General features: G+C 43.4%; 2 protein-coding genes across 4 annotated transcripts; one reads left to right on the top strand and one right to left on the bottom strand.

The window, feature by feature from the left end:
• Window positions 1-346: 346 nt before the first annotated feature.
• On the bottom strand, window positions 347-2,503 carry LOC125300226 (proteasome subunit beta type-5-like). Its single transcript, XM_048251958.1, has 3 exons — window positions 2,236-2,503; window positions 1,300-1,606; window positions 347-808 (listed from the first exon to the last, which is right to left on the bottom strand). The coding sequence occupies exons 1-3, from the start codon at window positions 2,446-2,448 to the stop codon at window positions 522-524; spliced, it is 807 nt and encodes a 268-aa protein (XP_048107915.1). The 5' UTR covers window positions 2,449-2,503; the 3' UTR covers window positions 347-521.
• Window positions 2,504-3,517: 1,014 nt separating this feature from the next.
• LOC125300225 (protein sel-1 homolog 3) lies at window positions 3,518-18,303 on the top strand. 3 transcript variants are annotated; one of them, XM_048251955.1, is made up of 24 exons: window positions 3,518-3,666; window positions 5,748-6,306; window positions 6,418-6,544; window positions 7,194-7,315; window positions 7,574-7,689; window positions 8,050-8,114; window positions 8,215-8,338; window positions 8,512-8,644; window positions 8,784-8,921; window positions 9,057-9,274; window positions 9,675-9,854; window positions 10,768-10,890; window positions 10,979-11,119; window positions 11,484-11,546; window positions 11,765-11,929; window positions 12,050-12,177; window positions 12,504-12,587; window positions 12,834-12,915; window positions 14,155-14,230; window positions 14,482-14,591; window positions 14,794-14,921; window positions 15,090-15,213; window positions 15,592-15,655; window positions 16,936-18,303. In XM_048251955.1, the coding sequence occupies exons 1-24, from the start codon at window positions 3,577-3,579 to the stop codon at window positions 17,235-17,237; spliced, it is 3,462 nt and encodes a 1,153-aa protein (XP_048107912.1). In that variant the 5' UTR covers window positions 3,518-3,576; the 3' UTR covers window positions 17,238-18,303. The 3 variants fall into 3 exon arrangements, with proteins under 3 accessions (XP_048107912.1, XP_048107913.1, XP_048107914.1); XM_048251956.1 differs by lacking the exon at window positions 3,518-3,666 and adding an exon at window positions 4,864-5,160; XM_048251957.1 differs by lacking the exon at window positions 3,518-3,666 and having other exon boundaries at window positions 6,216-6,301.
• The last annotated feature ends 40 nt before the right edge of the window (window positions 18,304-18,343 follow it).

Genomic DNA, 18,343 nt, shown 5'->3' with positions numbered 1-18,343 from the left:
AACCTTAGGGGCGCGCAGGAGGGAAGCCAAATTAGTTCTAAACGTCTATGAAAGGAACCATAACAATTCGGTGGGCGAGTGAGTCACAGGAATGAAAGCCTGAAGACATGAGGCCAGAGATGCGGTTCAACACTGGAAGGATGCAACCAGGGCAAATTTATTTTTGTGCATCAGGTATGCCTTTTTTTTTTTTTATTAGAAAATGAAACCAACCATTTTCTCTCAGCTAATAAATATGATTTACAAATGATTCATTCCAAACATTTTGTTAATGAATAAATGGAAATGTTTACACATCTAATACAAATGTATGTACTATGACACAAAGAAATATGTAGACATGAAATGAGATCAGAACAAAGGCATTTATTTCCAAATATCTTAGAACATCATACAAAACCATTAATGCATTTGTGTAACACAACAAAAGCCAATCAATGAAAACTATGCCTTGAGGGCAACAGGGAGATTGGACATATACTATCAGAGGTATTGTTCTCCTGCCTTTTCTGGTTCAGCACCTACGCATTGTTTTCAGCGTAATGTTGGTGTAGCTTCAGCACATCATCCTGAGACACCCGAGTCCAGCCTTCACTGTGGACGTGGTACAGATTGACTTGGCCTCCGCTGTAGGCATCTCGGTAGGTGGCCTGGTAGATCGCTCTGCGTGCCAGCTCACAGGCCTCGTCTACGGTAAGGTCTTGGCGCAGCCCGCTGTCCAGCGTCCCGTAGGCATACATGGAGCCCGAACCCACAGCAAACAGGTCACCACACACACGGTTCCCCTCAGAGTCGACATAGTACAAGCCTAAGAAAGGGAGGGAGAGAGAAAAGGTGGGTTATGAGAGACCATGACAAAGGCGTGGAAGATGAATGGGAAAGGGATAGAGGTAAAAACGTGTGGAAGTTGGGATGAAAGGGCAAATGGAGAGGTGATTGTTCAATAAGATAATCATCTTGTAGCAGTTTAAGGCTATGCCTTCACAGAAACAGATGGAGCTCCCTCTAGAGGAAAAGAGGCCATATTGCTGCCATAATTCAATGCACACACAGGTGAACTTGTACATCATTAATTATTTGGATAATTATTTGGATCATTACACCTGAGTTAAGATTAGTCAAGAAGTGTCTGCTAAATGTAATGTAAAGATTATCTTCGTGTTTACTGACACAAACAGTGAGATATATCTATCCGAGACATAACGCAGGTGTGAGTACCTTAAATAAGTTGTGGCCAATTAAACAGCTGGGTATCACTGTGCAAACAGGATAATCATTAAGGGAAAAAGGCACACATACCTGGCCCTGTCTTGTCCCATCCGCACACCATGGTACCCATGCTGAGTCCCATGCCTTTATACTGGTACACCATGTTGGCAAGCAGCTTGGAGGCTGCCGCCACAGAGATGCGCTCCTTATTGCGTAGCTCGTAAACGCGGCACTGTTTCGCCAGCAGACGCTCCCAAAAGCTGCAGTCGGCGGCTCCACCGGCCATGGTGCCCAACAGGTATGGGTTAATCTCAATCACCTTCTTCACAGTTTGTGAGGCGATGTAGGCGCCAGCCGTCGCACGAGAATCCACAGCAACGATGACACCATGCTGGAACTGAGCGGAATTTTGTAATGTTAGTTTAGTCAAGCACCCCAAATGCGCATTTCCCCAGATCCATCACTCAGAAATCAGAACTGTTTAACACGAATGATCTAATATGACGTTAACAGGATACGGTCAACCACAACACCGAGATACTTATAAAAGCAGGATTAAGTCAAGTTTAGAGGACTGGGAGGCCTCGGTCTTTGGATCATTTACAAGCCTCACAGTTAACGTTAGCCTAGCGTTAACTGTCGAGATTTGATAACACGCAATTGTTTTCATTTATAAGCTTACTCTGTACGAGTAAGTGACACTATGCACGTGTTAAGGATATCCACTCGGAAAATCATTATTAAGTTAGCAAGATGGATCAACAACAATATATAACGATGACACAGCAAAAGTGTACGTTAGCTGTCGTTAGCTGATATTAATGTTAGCCACGCAAGATATGATGCAAGCAGCAGCCCCTCTACCCAGCGTTAAGTAAACATACAACATGTATTGCTTTTACATCACCAAAGAAAATATTAGCGCTTGGTCAAAAATGTTAATCTTGGCAGAACTCCATTTTAGGTAAACTAGCTCGCTAGCTCTGTTGTTAAGCTAACGTTAGCTGGCCATCGTTTGCTACTCACTTTGAATGCTAACGTGGTGGTCCCATGAAGGAATTCTATCTTTTTCTCCACTCCGTCGTCACAACCGCCGCCTAAAGAAGCTTTCAATGCAAAATTGTTTCCATCTCCGAACTCCGATCTAAAGCCGATGTCATTTTGACCAAAACTAAAACTTAGACCATGTGGTCTTTGAAAATGTATTGAATCACCATGGAGTATATCTGCAAGTGCCATTGTATTTAGCAGTCAAGTTTGTGGCTAGTCATCCACTTCCGCTGTTTTTCCAAACATTTCGCCGATTACGGAAATACGTCATCCGACAGCTTTGGCATTATTCACCTTCGCAATTTATGGTCGCATCCCAGCCTATGATCTCAGCCCACTTGTTAGGCCTACTACGAAAGCTTTACATGATCTTTACTGAACATCCACATAAATAGACCCCATCAATAAATAAATAAAATAGTATATATAAAATAATATTTAGGCTAGGCATCTAAATACCCTAATTGTATTAAACATTATTTATCTAGCCTATCTAATTTTGACAGTCTAGCCCAGTGGTTCTCAAAGTGTGGGGTGGGCCCCACTATTGGGGAATAGAGACATGACGGGGGCACGATGAACGGGAAGAAATTGTTTTTTTGTTTTGTCCCTAACTTTAATAATGCCTCTCTTTTTGACAAGGAAGGAAGATCATAGATACAATTTTGCCGTGTTGATGAGGTCCAGTGGGGTTTGAAAATTACCCACCTCCAAAGTGGGGAATGACAGACAAAGTTTGAGAACCACTGGTCTAGCCTACCACTATGAACTTCCGTCTGCTTCCTCACTTTTTCTTATCCTTTCAGCCATCTCTCTCTCACGGGCCTTTTCCCTATAATACTCCTCCTTCAACTCCTCCCTGTCTCTCCGTTTCCAGCCACTGGCAGTGATATGATAGAGGTCGACATTGTTGCCCGAGTAGGCATCTCTATGTGTGGCCCTGTACACTGCCTCTCTTGCCAGAGCCACTGCCTTATCCACACTCATCTCCCAGCACACATCTCTGTCCAGGATAGAGTAGGCATAAGGTGAGCCAGATCCCACAGAAAACAGCTCTCCCTGTAGGCGAGTGCCATCACTGCATACATAAAACAATCTGGGACCAGACAGCTTCTGCTGCAAGTTTACAGCATTCACTTCCATTGTTTCCTGCTGATTATTTTCCACTGGCTGGCAGAATATTGTACAATCCTCGTCTGTCTTGTTCCCACAATCCCAACCACAGAGAGTTGCCGCCACACACAGCTCTGTGCCCTTGAATGGGTGCAGCATGTGAGACAGAAGTTTGGCAGCACCGCCTGTGGACAGTCTCCGACGATGGCGCAGCTGGTAGAGACGCAGCTCACGGGCGAGGATGCGCTTCCACAGGGCACAGTCAGCCGAAGTGCCCGAGGTGGTGCCCACGAGGTGAGAGTGGATGGGCAGAATCTTTTGCGAGGCCGGGCATGCCACGAGGCCAGAGCAACTGGAACGCGTGTCTGCGGCAGCGATGACGCCACCCTGGAACTGGAAGGCCAGGGTAGTGGTACCATGAGACAGCTGGAAAGGTAGCGGAATGGACGAAGAGTTTGATAAGGGGATGGCTGTAGGGAAAGGAAATAAAGGTAACGAACAGTGCTCAGGTCGGGCTGTAGGCTGAGGCGTAACATTTGGCCTTGCTTGGCCAAACTGTAGTGGGCTCTGCCTTAGGTATTCAGCCACTGGTATATAAAGCTCCAGAGGAATCCCACTGCTGCCAGAATAGAAACCTATGTCTGCATTCTTCCCTTTGTGGAATAAGATGTCGTCTTCCAAAGAGGCTGAAGATGGAATATTCCGTTCAGGGTAGAGATAAGAGACATCGTTGAAGCCACAAACCTCCTGTAACGCCATCAATTATAAAACAAATCTATCACAGGCACAAAATGATAACTAACCCTGGGCTATAATTACATTTTAGCAATACACTGTAAACAGCCAGCAGTGTGATGTCACCTCTGAGAGACCTTTTGATTTAATGAACAAAATTTGGTTAATTAGTATGGGTGCCCTGAGCAAGTCAAGACATTTCAGTCCAAATTGAACAAGCAAACCCTTTTCTTCGAACTGCGAATGTTGCCAAAAACGATTTGTTTCTATCGGTCTATCGTGTTTGATTGTACATGTTTTATTTTAACACAGTCTACAATCTGGTGGTAGGCTACAGATAGCCCACGCACTGCAGGCTTAGTGTGAAAAATCCTGTTTATATATTGTGTTTTCCAGAGAGTTCCATGACCATGTAACATTATCCTACCCCATATTGTGAAAGATAAAACTGGCTAGAGAATGGTATTTCAGTGAAGCGAAGAAAGACTCCATACAGTAAGCATAAACAAACGCTGATGCTCACAGCCTATTCCTTCCGCCTTTTTCCCTGGACAAGGCTTATATGCGCGTCCTTACATGCGCATATGACCTTTCTATTTCAAACTAGGGGCACATAACATCTTAATTGTTTTTTTCTTCTAAAATGCTAGCGTGCTGAAATGGTTTTCAAACGGACTCAGTTGCCTGAGCTGTTGTCACAAAGGCTACTTTGGCTTAGGCAGTAGAACCACACAGGTGACAGCTGTGTCGCGGACACCTGCCACGTTCCGACGGGAGAGAGCGCGTATGGTATGCTCCCACCAATAATGTAGACCAGAGAATCTGATTAAATGCCTCAGTAAATGTCAAGTTATTCGGAAATTAAATTCTTCTGCACGTATTTTATAGTCTTACAGATTTGGTGGGCTCAAGGGTTGTAGAGATTATGCTAGTCTACATCGGTAACACGGTATTGTGACATCTGAGGAAACTGAACTAAAACAAACTAAACTCAAAATGAAAGTTTTAGAAAGTTTATGCCTGATCATCAGCTTCACGACGCATCTATCTTTGGTAAGATATCAAACTATTTTCAAACACGCATTAATCTTTCTTGACATGGTGCCATGTTTCATATGGGATCAGCAACATTTCATTTGCAATTCATTTTTGTGAGTTATTTCCGGGTAGCGAATGATCTCAAGAAAACAGAGGAAGATACATTGTATGCCAGTGTTACTGCAATATAATGTGTGAATGAACATAACAGATCCTTTTATAAAAGTTAACATTTCTACAATGTTGCAGAATGGTGATGTCTTCACTTAGACTGACACCAGACTACCAGGAATGATAGAGTATGTGAAAGGCACATGGCTAAGGTGCATAAATGGATATGGCAGCCTCCTGGAAAGAAGGAATATTCACACAAAATACCTAATACACATTTTGGTAATTGGTCCAGTGTAAAAAGGCAGCAGTTGTAAATGTGTAAAGTCTTTTTTTTTATGTAACAAGAGACCTTCACTGTGTGTCATAGTAGGGCTATATCAAATTTTACTGTGCCATATATCATGGACAAATGTATTGCTGTTGAACTGAAACAGCCCTTCAAACAGCACTTTTATCAGCTTTCCTTGGTTTGTTTCTGTTCTTTAAAGATTCACTGTGAGTTCCTGTCACCCATTACACCCGATCAAGCAGAGGATGTGGACGGCATCTACTTTGTGCAGTTGGACTCAGTACCTGAGGTGGTGACAGGAGGCAATACTACGGCACGTGTCCGCTACCAGTGCCCCAGAGCATGCAAGGTCAACCTGGAGGTCGTGCTCACCTCCCCGCACAAGATTGAGCAGCTGGTCTTCAGAAGGACATGGACCAGTGTCAAAAACCTGGGCTACCCCAGGGTCCGAATGGTGCCGCTGAAGTTCCCCGCTGCCATCATATATAAGCAGGATTTTTCCCGCAGGCACTCCATAGACGGCCATGAGGTGATGATAAGAGCTTGGCTGGCCCACATTGCCACACATGCCATGGAGACCCGCCCTGGGGATGAGGACTATCACGGCTCCCTGGCACACACTTCTAAGCTTCTCCGCACGGTTCCGCCTGCCGAACGTCCAGCTTCACCACACACAGTGTGCACATCATGGGGGGCTGAATTAATGCGGCTGCTGACTAGGGGCAGAATTCACCGGCAGGACACTCCCTATGAGTCAGGTGCCATTCTGGTTTATTTCCCCAATTTCATTGGGTTGCTACAGTATTTGAGGTGTTTGAGGTGTGATTAATTGTCAATCTTTTTTTTTTTTTTGCACACAATGATTACAGATATTGTGGATCTGATGCAGTTCCCCATGGCGAGCACTGGAGAAAATTACGGGGTCATCCGCACCTTCCAGCCATTCGTTAACAGGGAGCTTGAGACGGCTCGGCGTCAAAACATGGAACATCCAAGGTCTGTCTTTTAAACGGCTTCAATCTGCACTCTATTCATTTGCACAGGACTTCTTCAACACAAACTTGCACAGTAACACCGAGAGTGTCTTTCAGTCCCTCATGCAAAGCTCTCTCATTGGAGGGCAGCCAGACAGTTCTGTACAGCACAGAGCCATACCCCCAATGGGGTTGCCCTGCAGAATACTAACTCACACAGTCTGTTTGACTTCCTTTAGCTATGCTCATCTTAACTTCCTTTAGGATTTGATATGGAAACCCATATTATCACGCCACACTGATGGAAGTCTCAAGGACTATAGCCCTAAAACAACAAATCTTTCTATCCTATTGGTTGTTTCAGTATATAGGCTATATAATGTCATTGCAACATTAGATAAACCTTTACAGAATGTGATGACTTCTGTCACACCCAGTTTATCCAGGTCATAATGGAATTGCATCATGCAGTATCCTTGCCTCCGGTTAAAAAAAATCCTACACTTTATTTATTCATTTTGGTCCAATGGTCCCATTAGTTTGTTTTCTGTGTGACGTTAGTGATAGGTCTGGCCTCGGTGGAATGCAGTGTTGGGGTGGCTTGGGTAGTGTGCCTGGGGGGATAGCCAGCCCAAACAGATATTCACATGCTTGTCTTTCCCTGCTTGTAGAATGGCCATCTCAATGTGGATCTACCTGTTGAACTGGTGTAGAGGTATGCGTTGTGGGATCATTAAGCATGTTAATGAGCGGAGAGACTATGGCACACCCCTTATCCTGCTGACAAACACAGGTACAGGCCACCAAACTGGTGTAATCAGAATTGGTAATTTGTGTTACTTCATTTTACAGACTATACATGTGTGTTCATGTGTAAATGCATGTGTATGTGTGTGTGTGTGTTTGTGTGTGTATCTGCATGTATGTAAATTCAAAAGATGCATTCATAACCCTACTTCTTGTACAAGATTTTTCAACAAGATTTGAAGTTATGTGCTTGTAATGGATCCCTGCATGCTGACAGTAGTATTTTTTGTAATGTATTATGAAGGAGATATAGTGATTCAGGTGCGACTAGCTTCAAGAGTCGAGCGAGCCTTCACATCTTACACTGCCCTGCCTATCCAGACATGGATTCGTTTGGACTGCTATGTTCAATATTCCCAGGTACTCCATCTAAGCCAATGCCCTGGAACCTTTTTCTCATTAAAGGGGTGCCTGTGTTAATTCCAACTCAATTTCTAGCCACAGTGAACCCAATTAAAGCCCATAAAATCACACCTGTCCAGAGTCCAGACCCGGTCTGCCTTTGCTAATTAATAGCATTTATTTTACCTGTCTCCTCCTTTAGAATTCCTCAACCATAAGCCTCAGATACTTACTCAGTTGAAAAGTTCTATTCCTCTGAGTGTCCCTTGTTCTCTCTTGTCTTGCTTCTTCTTTGTGTAACTTTAATGGTTTCAGCTGATGTCACAGGTAATATTTTTTGCATCGCATGTAATAAATATATGATGTTTTCCTTTCAAGGTGAACCTTCAAGTAAATTATGAAACAACCTCTGAAGAAAAGGTTGATGTAGTGCATGCTTTTAAGTAGGTATTGCAAAAAAGTGCATGTCACTACTTTCATTACGTCTCTTCTTTAATTAACTGAAGTGGTGTGAGATTAACATGTTGATGTGGCATGTGACAGCTTTCACGAGGACATTCTGTGCAATGACACATCGGGCTACTTAGTCATTGGAGGGAGCAGATACATGGATGGCTTCCATGGCTATGTTGGACCAGTACGGTATTATCGTCTCGGCACAGAAAAGGTGAGCACCCCATTGTGCATCCCATGTGTCCATTTAATTAGCCAGTAATTGCACATGAAGTAAGTTATGCCAACTAATGGGATGTTGTATTGTAAGCATATTAATTTGTAATCAGAATATTATTTGAATTTGATGACATTGTTACTCACTCTTTACTAACGTTTGTGTTGCAGGTAAATAACCCACTGTCTCCCTCAAAGACACTGGAGGCCTTAGACAGGACCCACTGGGAGTGTGAGGAGATGAAACTGGTGATCGCGGGGTTCATTGACGAGCTAAGACATCATAGAGAAATCTCCTTGCAAGGTAATTAGTTGCTTTTCAAAGAAAAAAAAAAATACATCCCCTTCATTTCTTCGATATATTTTAAAGATTAATTTCCCTGCAGTGAGCACTTGTAGTGCATGGCAATGTCATTATTGATATTTTATGTGTTTTTTTTTAGATAAATGTCACTCATACTATGTAGTTCAAATGAGAAGATATGGACAGGTGACTTGTGCTCAGATGCTAAACTGGGACTTGCAGAAGAAATACCAGACTGTATTCAAGCTGATAGAGACTCAAGAAGCCCTCAAGTCAGGTACCTGAATAAACTACTATGGCATTAGTGCATTTAATCCATAAGTGTGATTGCATGCACTATACATAATACATATACATGCATCCATGAAAGCATTCTAACGCTGACAGGGAATTATGGTATATATATCTCAAGGGGAGTGGAGCAGCTCGGCAGCTAGGCGCCTCGGCAGCTGGTTCTTTGAAGATGTGGTGAGCAGAATAGCCAAAGGGGAACCTGTAGCTGGACCAGGGCCTACGCTCTCACCCGTGGCTCTGCTCAAGGTGTCCTCTTGCCTCGGACAGCACCAGGCCTCGCTGCTGCTGGCTGCAGTTCATCTGGCTAGCTTTGGGGTCCCCGAGGACCTTCAGCAGGTACACAGTTGAAAAGAACTCCTGTCCTTTCAGCCTTCTGGTTGTTATAGCTGGTGCCAGTGTTACTGTATCTTTTCAGATGGTTCAAAGCTGTCTGGATGATGTGATGTGATGTGTGTGTGTGTGTGTGTGTGTGTGTGTGTGTGTGTGAGTGTGAGTGTGTGGGTGTTTGAGCGAGAGAGAAGGAGAAAGGGAGGGAGGTATGGAGAGTGAAAGAGTGAGATGTGTTTCTGTATTCTAGATGATTTTATGCTCTTTGGTTGATGACTAATGTCACTGTGACCCCGCACTGTATTGAGACACACTCTGGTATTACCTTGTCAATCTCCTGGTTGCATTTGGCTTCAGTCTCTATGATTACTCTGTCAGCTGTTCGCTCACAAGCGCCTTCTTTTGTCAGGGTCATTTGTACAGTTTGATAGGAGCCGCAGCAGACAATCGCCTGGCCCTCCTACACCTGGGCTACAAGCACATGTATGGCCTCGACGGCTTCTCCAGGGACCACGCCATGGCATACAATTACTATGCAAACATAGGAAGGCAGACCAGTATTGACAAAGACCAAATCGAAGATTCCCAGGTGAGATATATCTATCACAAGTACATAAAAGAGAGATACTATTCACATTCTTGTGTCTGTCTGATCAATGCTTTTTAATGGAAGTCTGGTTCTCTTCATGCAACAAAAGAGCCTCTTCACGCAAACAGGGAGATGAGTTCTTCAGTACAGTGAGTTTCTCATTGATGTGTCCTCTAGAGCAGTCGTGGCTATTTTACATATGTTACAGGCTCCGGAGCTTGAACAGCTGCCTGTCTCTTTGAATATACATTTTCACAAACACTCTGGAACTGAAATGCCCTAGCCACTGCGCTTGTGTCTGAATGGAATACATCAGTTAATTTATTAATCCATCTCTTCATTAAAAGTTGAGTCAGTGATGCTCATTTGGAACAATTTTTGTTATGTTAAGCAAAATATTCTGGCAGCTGTCAGTATTGTATAGGCTATTCCCCAATTCCCCATGTTCTTTACAATAGGGGAGAAAATACAGTGGTTTGTTCAGATTCAGCCAGTCAAGACAAGGAATCATCGAAGCAGTATGGACAATGATCGGCCTGTCGATAATCTGACAGCGCACAGATAGAAGGGAGAGGCTCTTGGGAGATTAAGGAAAGAATGTATTTGCTTGGCTGCTTTCAAAATGGCCAACTTCAGACAGGATTGCTGACTCCACTTTTAATCCAACCCTATGTTAGTTTGTATGGTTTTTTTTGCATAACTTTTTCAACTGACTCAGCATGTTTCACATCAAGCTTCTAATAGTTTCTCCTAAAAGAAACTCAGTGACAGAAGACCATATCTAAGGCTGAGAGAAGTACAAAGTTGCACCATTTGGGACGGTTTGAAGCCTTTCTTACCTCTTCCAGTACACTGCACTCTTCATCCATCAGTCTCGTAGTATACTCACATATTCCTGTCATTTGCTTTCTAGCAATACATAACAGACCCCATCCACATCAGTGTCGAGGAGGAGCTGAATACGCAGATGGGCGAGACAGATGATGTTGTTCAGTACATCAAACTTCAAGCTGAGAGGGGAGACATCGAGGCACAGGTAGCAGCTGTACTATCTGCATTATGCCTGCAGTCCATTTGCACTTGGAGTGCATACGCTTAACAGCATTCCTGCGCTTCTCTGACAGAAACACCTGGCCAACATTCTCTTTTGGGGATTGAATGGTGTGTCTAAGGACGTGGCGACTGCTGTGAAGTGGTATGCCCGAAGCGCCTTGCAGATGACTGATGCCAAAGCCATGTTCGACTACTCCATCTTACTAGTCAAGGTGAGTGACCCCCACCACTCTTAAGAAAACATATAGACAATATAAAAGATGTAGAAACATGCACTGCACATTTTTCTGATGTCATCCTACGGTTGCTGAGTGTCATTCAAATGAGTTGACGGTCATATTGAAAATGAAGAGACCACAGCAAATTTGAATATGACCGTCAACTCATTCGAATGTCACTCAGCAACCGTAGGATGACATCAGAAAAATGTGCAGTGGTCTCTTAATATATATAGAAGTAGAGGGGAGGCATAGATATTACTGCCTACGCCTACAGAGGGGTGGAAAGGGGATAAAATGCTAGATGGATGAAAAGTTAAAAGTATCTTCTAATCCACTAATCATTTCACGTACACAGGGCCAAGGTGTGAAGAAGAATGTAACCATAGGACTTCAACTTATGGAGAAAGCTGCGGCCATGGTGTGTGCGTGTGTGTGTGTGTGTGTGTGTGTCTGTGTGTGTGTGTGAGAGAGAGAGAGAGAGAGAGAGAGTTGATGAAAGAGAGTTGGTGGGTTGGTTGATGCACAATTTAAACTGACATCATTCATATTTAGTGGACCATCATTCATTCAATACACATCATTCAATACACATTTTATTTATCCATGATGTTGCTTATGCTTTAATATGATCACCAGGGTAGCACAGAGGCATTGAATGGGCTGGGATGGTATTACAGCACCATCGTGAAAGAACCCAAGAGAGCTCTGAAGTACTTTCAGCAGGCGGCCCAAAATGGAAGCAGCAATGCCATCTTCAATATAGGAGTCTTTCACCTACAGGGGCACCCCGTGCGGAATGAGGTACGTACATGTAGGGTGGGCACCTGTCCCAGGTGACCCCAACCCTATAGCATGTTTGATCTCACCTTAGCCAGGTGTGTGAGTAGTAGATTGAAGCTAGTGCTTTGGCCACTTCCACAGACTGCTGCATTCGAGTGCTTCCTGAATTCCTCGTACTATGGTCACGTGGACGGTGCTCTAGAAGTGGCCCACCACCTCAGCATTGGGATCCTGCCCGGAGTCACACGGGACCCGGAAAAAGCTGCGATGTGAGGGTTTTTTTTTAAATTCCCATGGGCGCATGTCGCAGTCTCTCGCAGTTTTTTCCTTGCTAGCCCTGGGTGATCTCTATCAATATTGCATGGGTTTGGATGAAATATTGAGCACATTAAAGTGCCTCTGATATTGTACCACATTAGCGGGTAGATCTGAGGCGTGTACGCCCCGGCCCTTTCGGCACTTTCTCGTCCGTTGCTTTCTCCTCTCCCGGGTGCGCCGGCTGCTCTGGCGCCCGTCTGCCGGGGACGGACGGACGGTCGGTCGGTCGGTCGGTCGGTCACGCCTCACTAACCATTAATTTCCTCTGGTCACCCAGCCTGCTGAAGAGGATCAGCGAGCAGAACGGACACCTGGGATACGCCAACAGGGAAGCCCTCCAAGCCTATCTCCAGGGTGCCTGGTGAGGGACGGCCTCTCTCCTCGCCTTTCATCTCAAATCCTGTTTTTAATTGCCTCCACCATTTGCTCTCCAAATAATCCGTATGTCTGCGTGATACAGTGTATGTCCAGAATGGAGAGAAAATAGAGAGAGAGAGAGAGAGGAGACTGGACAAACCTCGCAACTGTGCAGTCACTGACCACCAATTTGTTTTGTGTGTGTGTGTGTGTGTGTGTGTGTGTGTGTGTGTTTTGTCTGGCGCTCCAGGGATGAGGCACTGGTAAGGTACATCATGCTCGCTGAGACGGGCCTGGGAGTGGCGCAGAACAACGCTGCCCATCTGTGTGAGGTCAGTTGTCAGAGGCGTCCGGCACTGCATGATGGCTTCCTGTGGTTCTTTCTCTCTCTCACACACACATACACACACACACTGACCTACAGTACACATACACATATACACACACACACGCGCACACACACACACACACACAGTGACCTACACATACACATATACACACACCATATACACATATACAGAGCTTGGTTGTCTTACAGTTTTTTTTCAATCGCTAACAAGCTCATACCCATACCTACAAAACACAACTGGCCAAATGGATAATTTTTGTTAAATATATTACTAATAATATATTTAATTAAATAATATATATTTTGTTAAATATATTACTAACACATCTTTCTCTGCACACACTAACTTTACCAAAACACTGGAAATATGACTCAAAATGAAATTATTCTGTTTTCACTTCACAAGGTACATGCAGTCAATCAAAGTACACCAGGTTTCAAAGTACTGGCTATTGTTGACATTACAAAAACTGCATAGACTTTTATGTTTCAGTTTTACAGGTATTTGCATGCAATTTGTACACTAAATTTCTTGGTTGGGAACTGTATGTCCACATGTTATGTTCACATTCAAAAGCATTCCAGTAAAAAGCAAATCAGTTTTTTTTTCCTTTACTGTTTACTACAGGAGTTACAATAGAAATACTGTTTACAGTATGTTTTCTGTGTTTCCTTTCCTGTTTCTGTTTCTAAAAACATCACTCCTCAAAGTCCTCCTTTTACTGTATAAGTGCCAATGTAATAGAAAAAAACAACCCCTGTCACTGAGTCTAACCCAGACTGGAATCAGCTGTGGTTGGCCCAATTTACCCAACATAAATCAGTTGTGTGTCAGTTATTCAATTGTTTATTTATTATCAGCTGAGATATATTGTTTTTGAACTGATATCATTGCAGAAGCAGAGGTGTTTATACTGTGTAATATTGTTTTTGCTATTGTGGGATGTTGTGTGTTACAGTAACATTCGTAAATACTGCAAGAACAATCCATAATTTTGTTGGGAGGTATAGCTTGTCTATTAAGAAAATGTAAGCATTGTGGAAATGTGTTCACTGACTGCATATTGTGTGAAAATGACATGAAATGTGTGAATGGTATGGCCACAAAAGACCGATGCTGTGCTGGTTGTATTTAGAGTTTTGAAAATTTGACAACTGGTTGGACAAACGCTTGTTAGCGACTGAAAAAAACTGTAATATGTTTCCTATCTCCATGCAACAGGAGCTGAACCACAGCAGTGTGTGTCATTATCGATATTACAACCACTCCATCTGTAACCATGCCCCACACTACTCCGGTAGGCCTCTGTTTTGTGCAATATCGCAGCTGTGCCAATGTGAAGGAAGGATGTATGTGGCCTGTATGTCTCAGACTTTAAGGCGTATGGAACGAATATAGATGATTATTTCTTTCTTCTTTTCTGTTTTTTATCTGTTTACTCTGTCTCTTGCCCCAAACAAACAAATAAACTAAACACACACACACACACACACACACACACACACACACACACACACACACTCACACATACACCATTACCCAATGCAGGCCTGTTAAAGATGGGTGACCTATACATTCAACACCACGACGTAGTGACGGATGGTATGTCTCTGGCCATGGAGATGTACAGCAGAGCTGCGTTAGCTGGCAGTCCTCAGGTAACGTGTTTACACATCTGAACTTTCTCTGCAAAGCTGTACGCATGTTATCGTATAAATCAGTAATAATAACACGTTAATTATTAACGCTTATGCATGCGATTTCTGTATAAGTTGTCAGAATGAGGTCTTTTTCATGTTGTTTGACTAGAGGCCTCCAACACTATATGGGTTAAAAAAGTAGTTCATTGTGTTGCCCCAGGGGATATACAACTTGGCAGTTTTGATAGAGGAAGGACAAGATATCCCCCAGAGCATTCTAAACAACATGGGGGCTGCCGCTGAGAAGAGAGGCGATAACAGTGCCATTGTGCAGCGTCTACTGCAAAGGTATTTGATGTACACTCGCGTGTGTCACATTTTCCCTCTGTTTGAATGTTGGATTATGGTGCAGCGTGGTAACAATTCTACAGTAAAATGCTGTGTTTTACAGTAAAATGACTGTAAATACACACACGTTTGGATATCTATATAAGCAAAGCAAAATGTTTCCATCAGATGTGTGGAGATTGCAGAGGAGTGGGAGGGAGACACTTTAAACCCATGCGCTCTGGCCTTATTAAGAGTCAACATCCAAACAGCCTGGAGGGACTTCACCCAGGACACACTGCAGTTAGCAATGGTAGGCCAGCCTATGCAAACAAGATAAACACACGCCACGAATCCTCATCTTACCCCCTTACAAATACACCCACAATAGGGACTACACTGAGACTGCATGCAAACAGTACAGTACAGGCTTTGAATCCATTAAATCCATCCATGTCTACATTCGTATAGATGAAGTTTAATTGGTAAGATCAATAAGAATTCTACTAAAATGTATATACACTATATGCGTAATGTGCACAGTAGACCAGGTGGAAGTTTCATATTTATGTCTGGTCTTTATGTGGCTTATGTCATTAGTTTCAGATTGTGAATGCTGTGACTTGAATGTTCAAATCTGCTCCTTTTTTGTCTTTTGTCTTTTGTGTGTTGCATTTTGTTGTGTCTCCAGGCGTATGGAATGCTCGGAGGTTTTCTCATTGTTCTGGCTTATGTTATTGTGCAGATTACATTAGGTGAGTCCCAAGTCTCCTAACAATAATGACACCTCATGTAGAACTGATTGAATTTGCCAAATTAGCTGAAATGGCACTTGGTAAAAAGAATGGGAAAGAAAACATAAAGTGTTTTTTTTCCAAAATGGCAAATGACATTTAATGCACAATTAATACAATGTATATTGTATGTTGTAACTAGGGATGTAACGGTGTGAAAATTGAACCTCACTGTTATAGTGACCAAAATTATCACGGTTTTCGGTATTATCGCGGTATTTTTCAAAATATGTTCAGAAAGCTGAAAAGTGTCCCGTTCACTTTTTCCTTGGTCATGTTTAATTGGCTATATGCTTATAGCTTAACTTACCCTACCATGGCTTGGAGTTTGCTATTTCTGTTATTTGGATCCAATGAGTGAGACCAAAGTAAATGTTCGAAATAAAACTTAAGACTACTGTATTCTCCTGATGACATGAGAGGAATGGATTTAATGTGGACGCGAACATAGAAAAGACGCAGAGTGGCTACATGATACAGTGCACGTTTTGTGGTGAAAACGTTCCGCCTTTTAAAATCAGGTGTAGCCTAATCCGAATCCCAGTTAAAACCATCAATTAGACAACAGAATCAGTACCAGTTTTGTTTCATTGTACCAGGCCTACTGTATGTCAAAAGCAGGCTCGGATGAAGCTGGGAGGGATTAAACACACGGTTTCCACAATCAACCATGATAATTATGATATGATATCAACATTTTTATCGCGGTTTACCATTATACCGTATGGGAGATTTCTTTAATGTCTTTAGTATTACACTAAACTCAGACACTATGAACACTACTTCCTCTGACAACCTCACTTAGCGTTTTTTTGTCTGTGTCTGGTTGAGAAATACTGTAAAGGCAAGGATCGAGCTAAACTATTGTTGTGGAAAAATAGACTAGCACAGGCTAGAGTGTAATGCATTTTTAATAAGCAGAAGATGGCACGCAAAGACCAATCACGCAGTTTCAAAAGTTTGTTATGTTCGGTCTCCCCTATTAAATAAAAAATCAATAGACACACACACACACACACACACAGTCACACACACACGCACGCACACGCACACACACACACACACACACACACACGCACACAGACACGCACACACACACACACACACACATATACACACACATCTAGTAAAAGGCAAAGGTAATAAGACACAGTGGTATAATGAGCTGCGGAGTTGATTAGATGGATAGCCAGGCAGTCAGCCATGTGTGAAGACTATTTCCCTCCGGTATGTGTCCCCAGGGCGTGGCGGCGAGGCCGTATCCGCCTGGCAACGTGACGGCGCATTAGCCGGGTCAGAGGATTCAGCACCTGTCCGTCCGGCTGACAGGCAGCCGAGGGATGAAATGGATGGCGCATCTCGAAGAGAAATGGGATCCCTCCGAGTCAATCCATCAGACCGGTCGGCGCAGCCAGGTGTGTCGCCGCCGCCGCACCAGAATCGGCGGGTGCGGGAGCTGCAGGAGGGCATTGACGCGGTCATCACGGTAGCAGGGGTATGCCTGTGCGCCCTGGCCACTATGATTCTCTCTCACATGCTGTGACGGGACAGAACGAAATGGTACGGGACAAGGAGTCCAGAGTTTTTACGTGGACGGACTTGATCCACATGTCCTTCCCCGAGTTTATGTATGTAGTGAACATGGACAGAACTGATGACCAACTGAATGTCACTATTGGTTCAAAAATGTACTCCATGAAGCATGTGTATAATGCAAGAAATGGAAAGCAATGGAGAAGACCCCTTTACACAGGCTTGTGTTAGGCACCAGTACACTGCTATACAAAAGCACAACAATATTGTTATGATTTTCTGCTCTTGGTGGAAAAACAGGTCTCAGTGCTTCTGTTTCACCAGACATACTTTTCTTTGAAATACTTTTTTTTCCATTCCTTCTGGGTAAATCTTCTTCAAATGTATTATCATTAATAAACCACAAGATGGCAGAAACTGCATTTACACATCAACAAAGGCTGACACTGACAACTCCATCTTGCATTTCGCTTTCCTGTGGAAGCATATAGCTCAGAGGCTCTACCGACACACACATACACACACTGTTTATTTATAAACATATTTGATGATTTGTGATATAATCACAATCACTAATTCAGCATTCAAGCATTCCCCCCCACTGAGTGGGAGGCCTAGTGTTACATTTGAGAGATGGAATAGCACTGTGTTTGCAGTACAGCTGTGGCCTGCTTTAAATGCTTGGGGCCAGGCACCTGGTGTTTTAGCAATGTTTCATGGCTTGAGAAAAAAAGTGCTTGCTTTCATTCTTTTTTGTTGTCTCAAAAGTGACATCTAATGGTGAACATATGCACCTGCGTGTGTTATTAACTGAATCCATCTGCCACTGCCAAGCAGCCTGGAGAAAGTGGCCTGGCTTGTTTTTAACACATCACTGCAGATGTGGGCCAGTGTTCCTCAGACTGATGTTACTGCTGCATCAGGACCTCTGAGAGGATGGGTAATTGGTCGGAGTGGGACAATCAGTGAAGGAAAAGTAGCTAATTCAGCAGAGGGATAGCACTGGTGTGGAAGTCATCTTCTCACTTCTACCATGTACACATCTTTGAAGGAATTTAATAAAAGACTTGACTGGGCTGCAGTTTGTGCATTCTTGGCAGGAGAGGGGGAAGTTAC

This window comes from Alosa alosa, chromosome 9 (assembly GCF_017589495.1).
Source record: "Alosa alosa isolate M-15738 ecotype Scorff River chromosome 9, AALO_Geno_1.1, whole genome shotgun sequence".
Classification (NCBI taxonomy): domain Eukaryota; kingdom Metazoa; phylum Chordata; class Actinopteri; order Clupeiformes; family Clupeidae; genus Alosa; species Alosa alosa.
This window is presented reverse-complemented; position numbering and strand designations above follow the sequence as displayed.

What these genes read in the sequence shown, in the direction of transcription:
- LOC125300226 (XM_048251958.1), bottom strand. Translation starts at nt 2,448, where the DNA reads ATGGCACTTGCAGATATACTCCATGGTGATTCAATACATTTTCAAAGA. An exon ending in CCACCACGTTAGCATTCAAA is followed by an intron (nt 1,607 to 2,235) that starts GTGAGTAGCAAA and finishes AATTCCGCTCAG; the next exon opens with TTCCAGCATGGTGTCATCGT. An exon ending in ATGGGACAAGACAGGGCCAG is followed by an intron (nt 809 to 1,299) that starts GTATGTGTGCCT and finishes TCCCTTTCTTAG; the next exon opens with GCTTGTACTATGTCGACTCT.
- LOC125300225 (XM_048251955.1), top strand. Translation starts at nt 3,577, where the DNA reads ATGGCGCAGCTGGTAGAGACGCAGCTCACGGGCGAGGATGCGCTTCCA. An exon ending in TAGAGAAATCTCCTTGCAAG is followed by an intron (nt 8,645 to 8,783) that starts GTAATTAGTTGC and finishes GTTTTTTTTTAG; the next exon opens with ATAAATGTCACTCATACTAT. An exon ending in TCAAGAAGCCCTCAAGTCAG is followed by an intron (nt 8,922 to 9,056) that starts GTACCTGAATAA and finishes ATATATCTCAAG; the next exon opens with GGGAGTGGAGCAGCTCGGCA.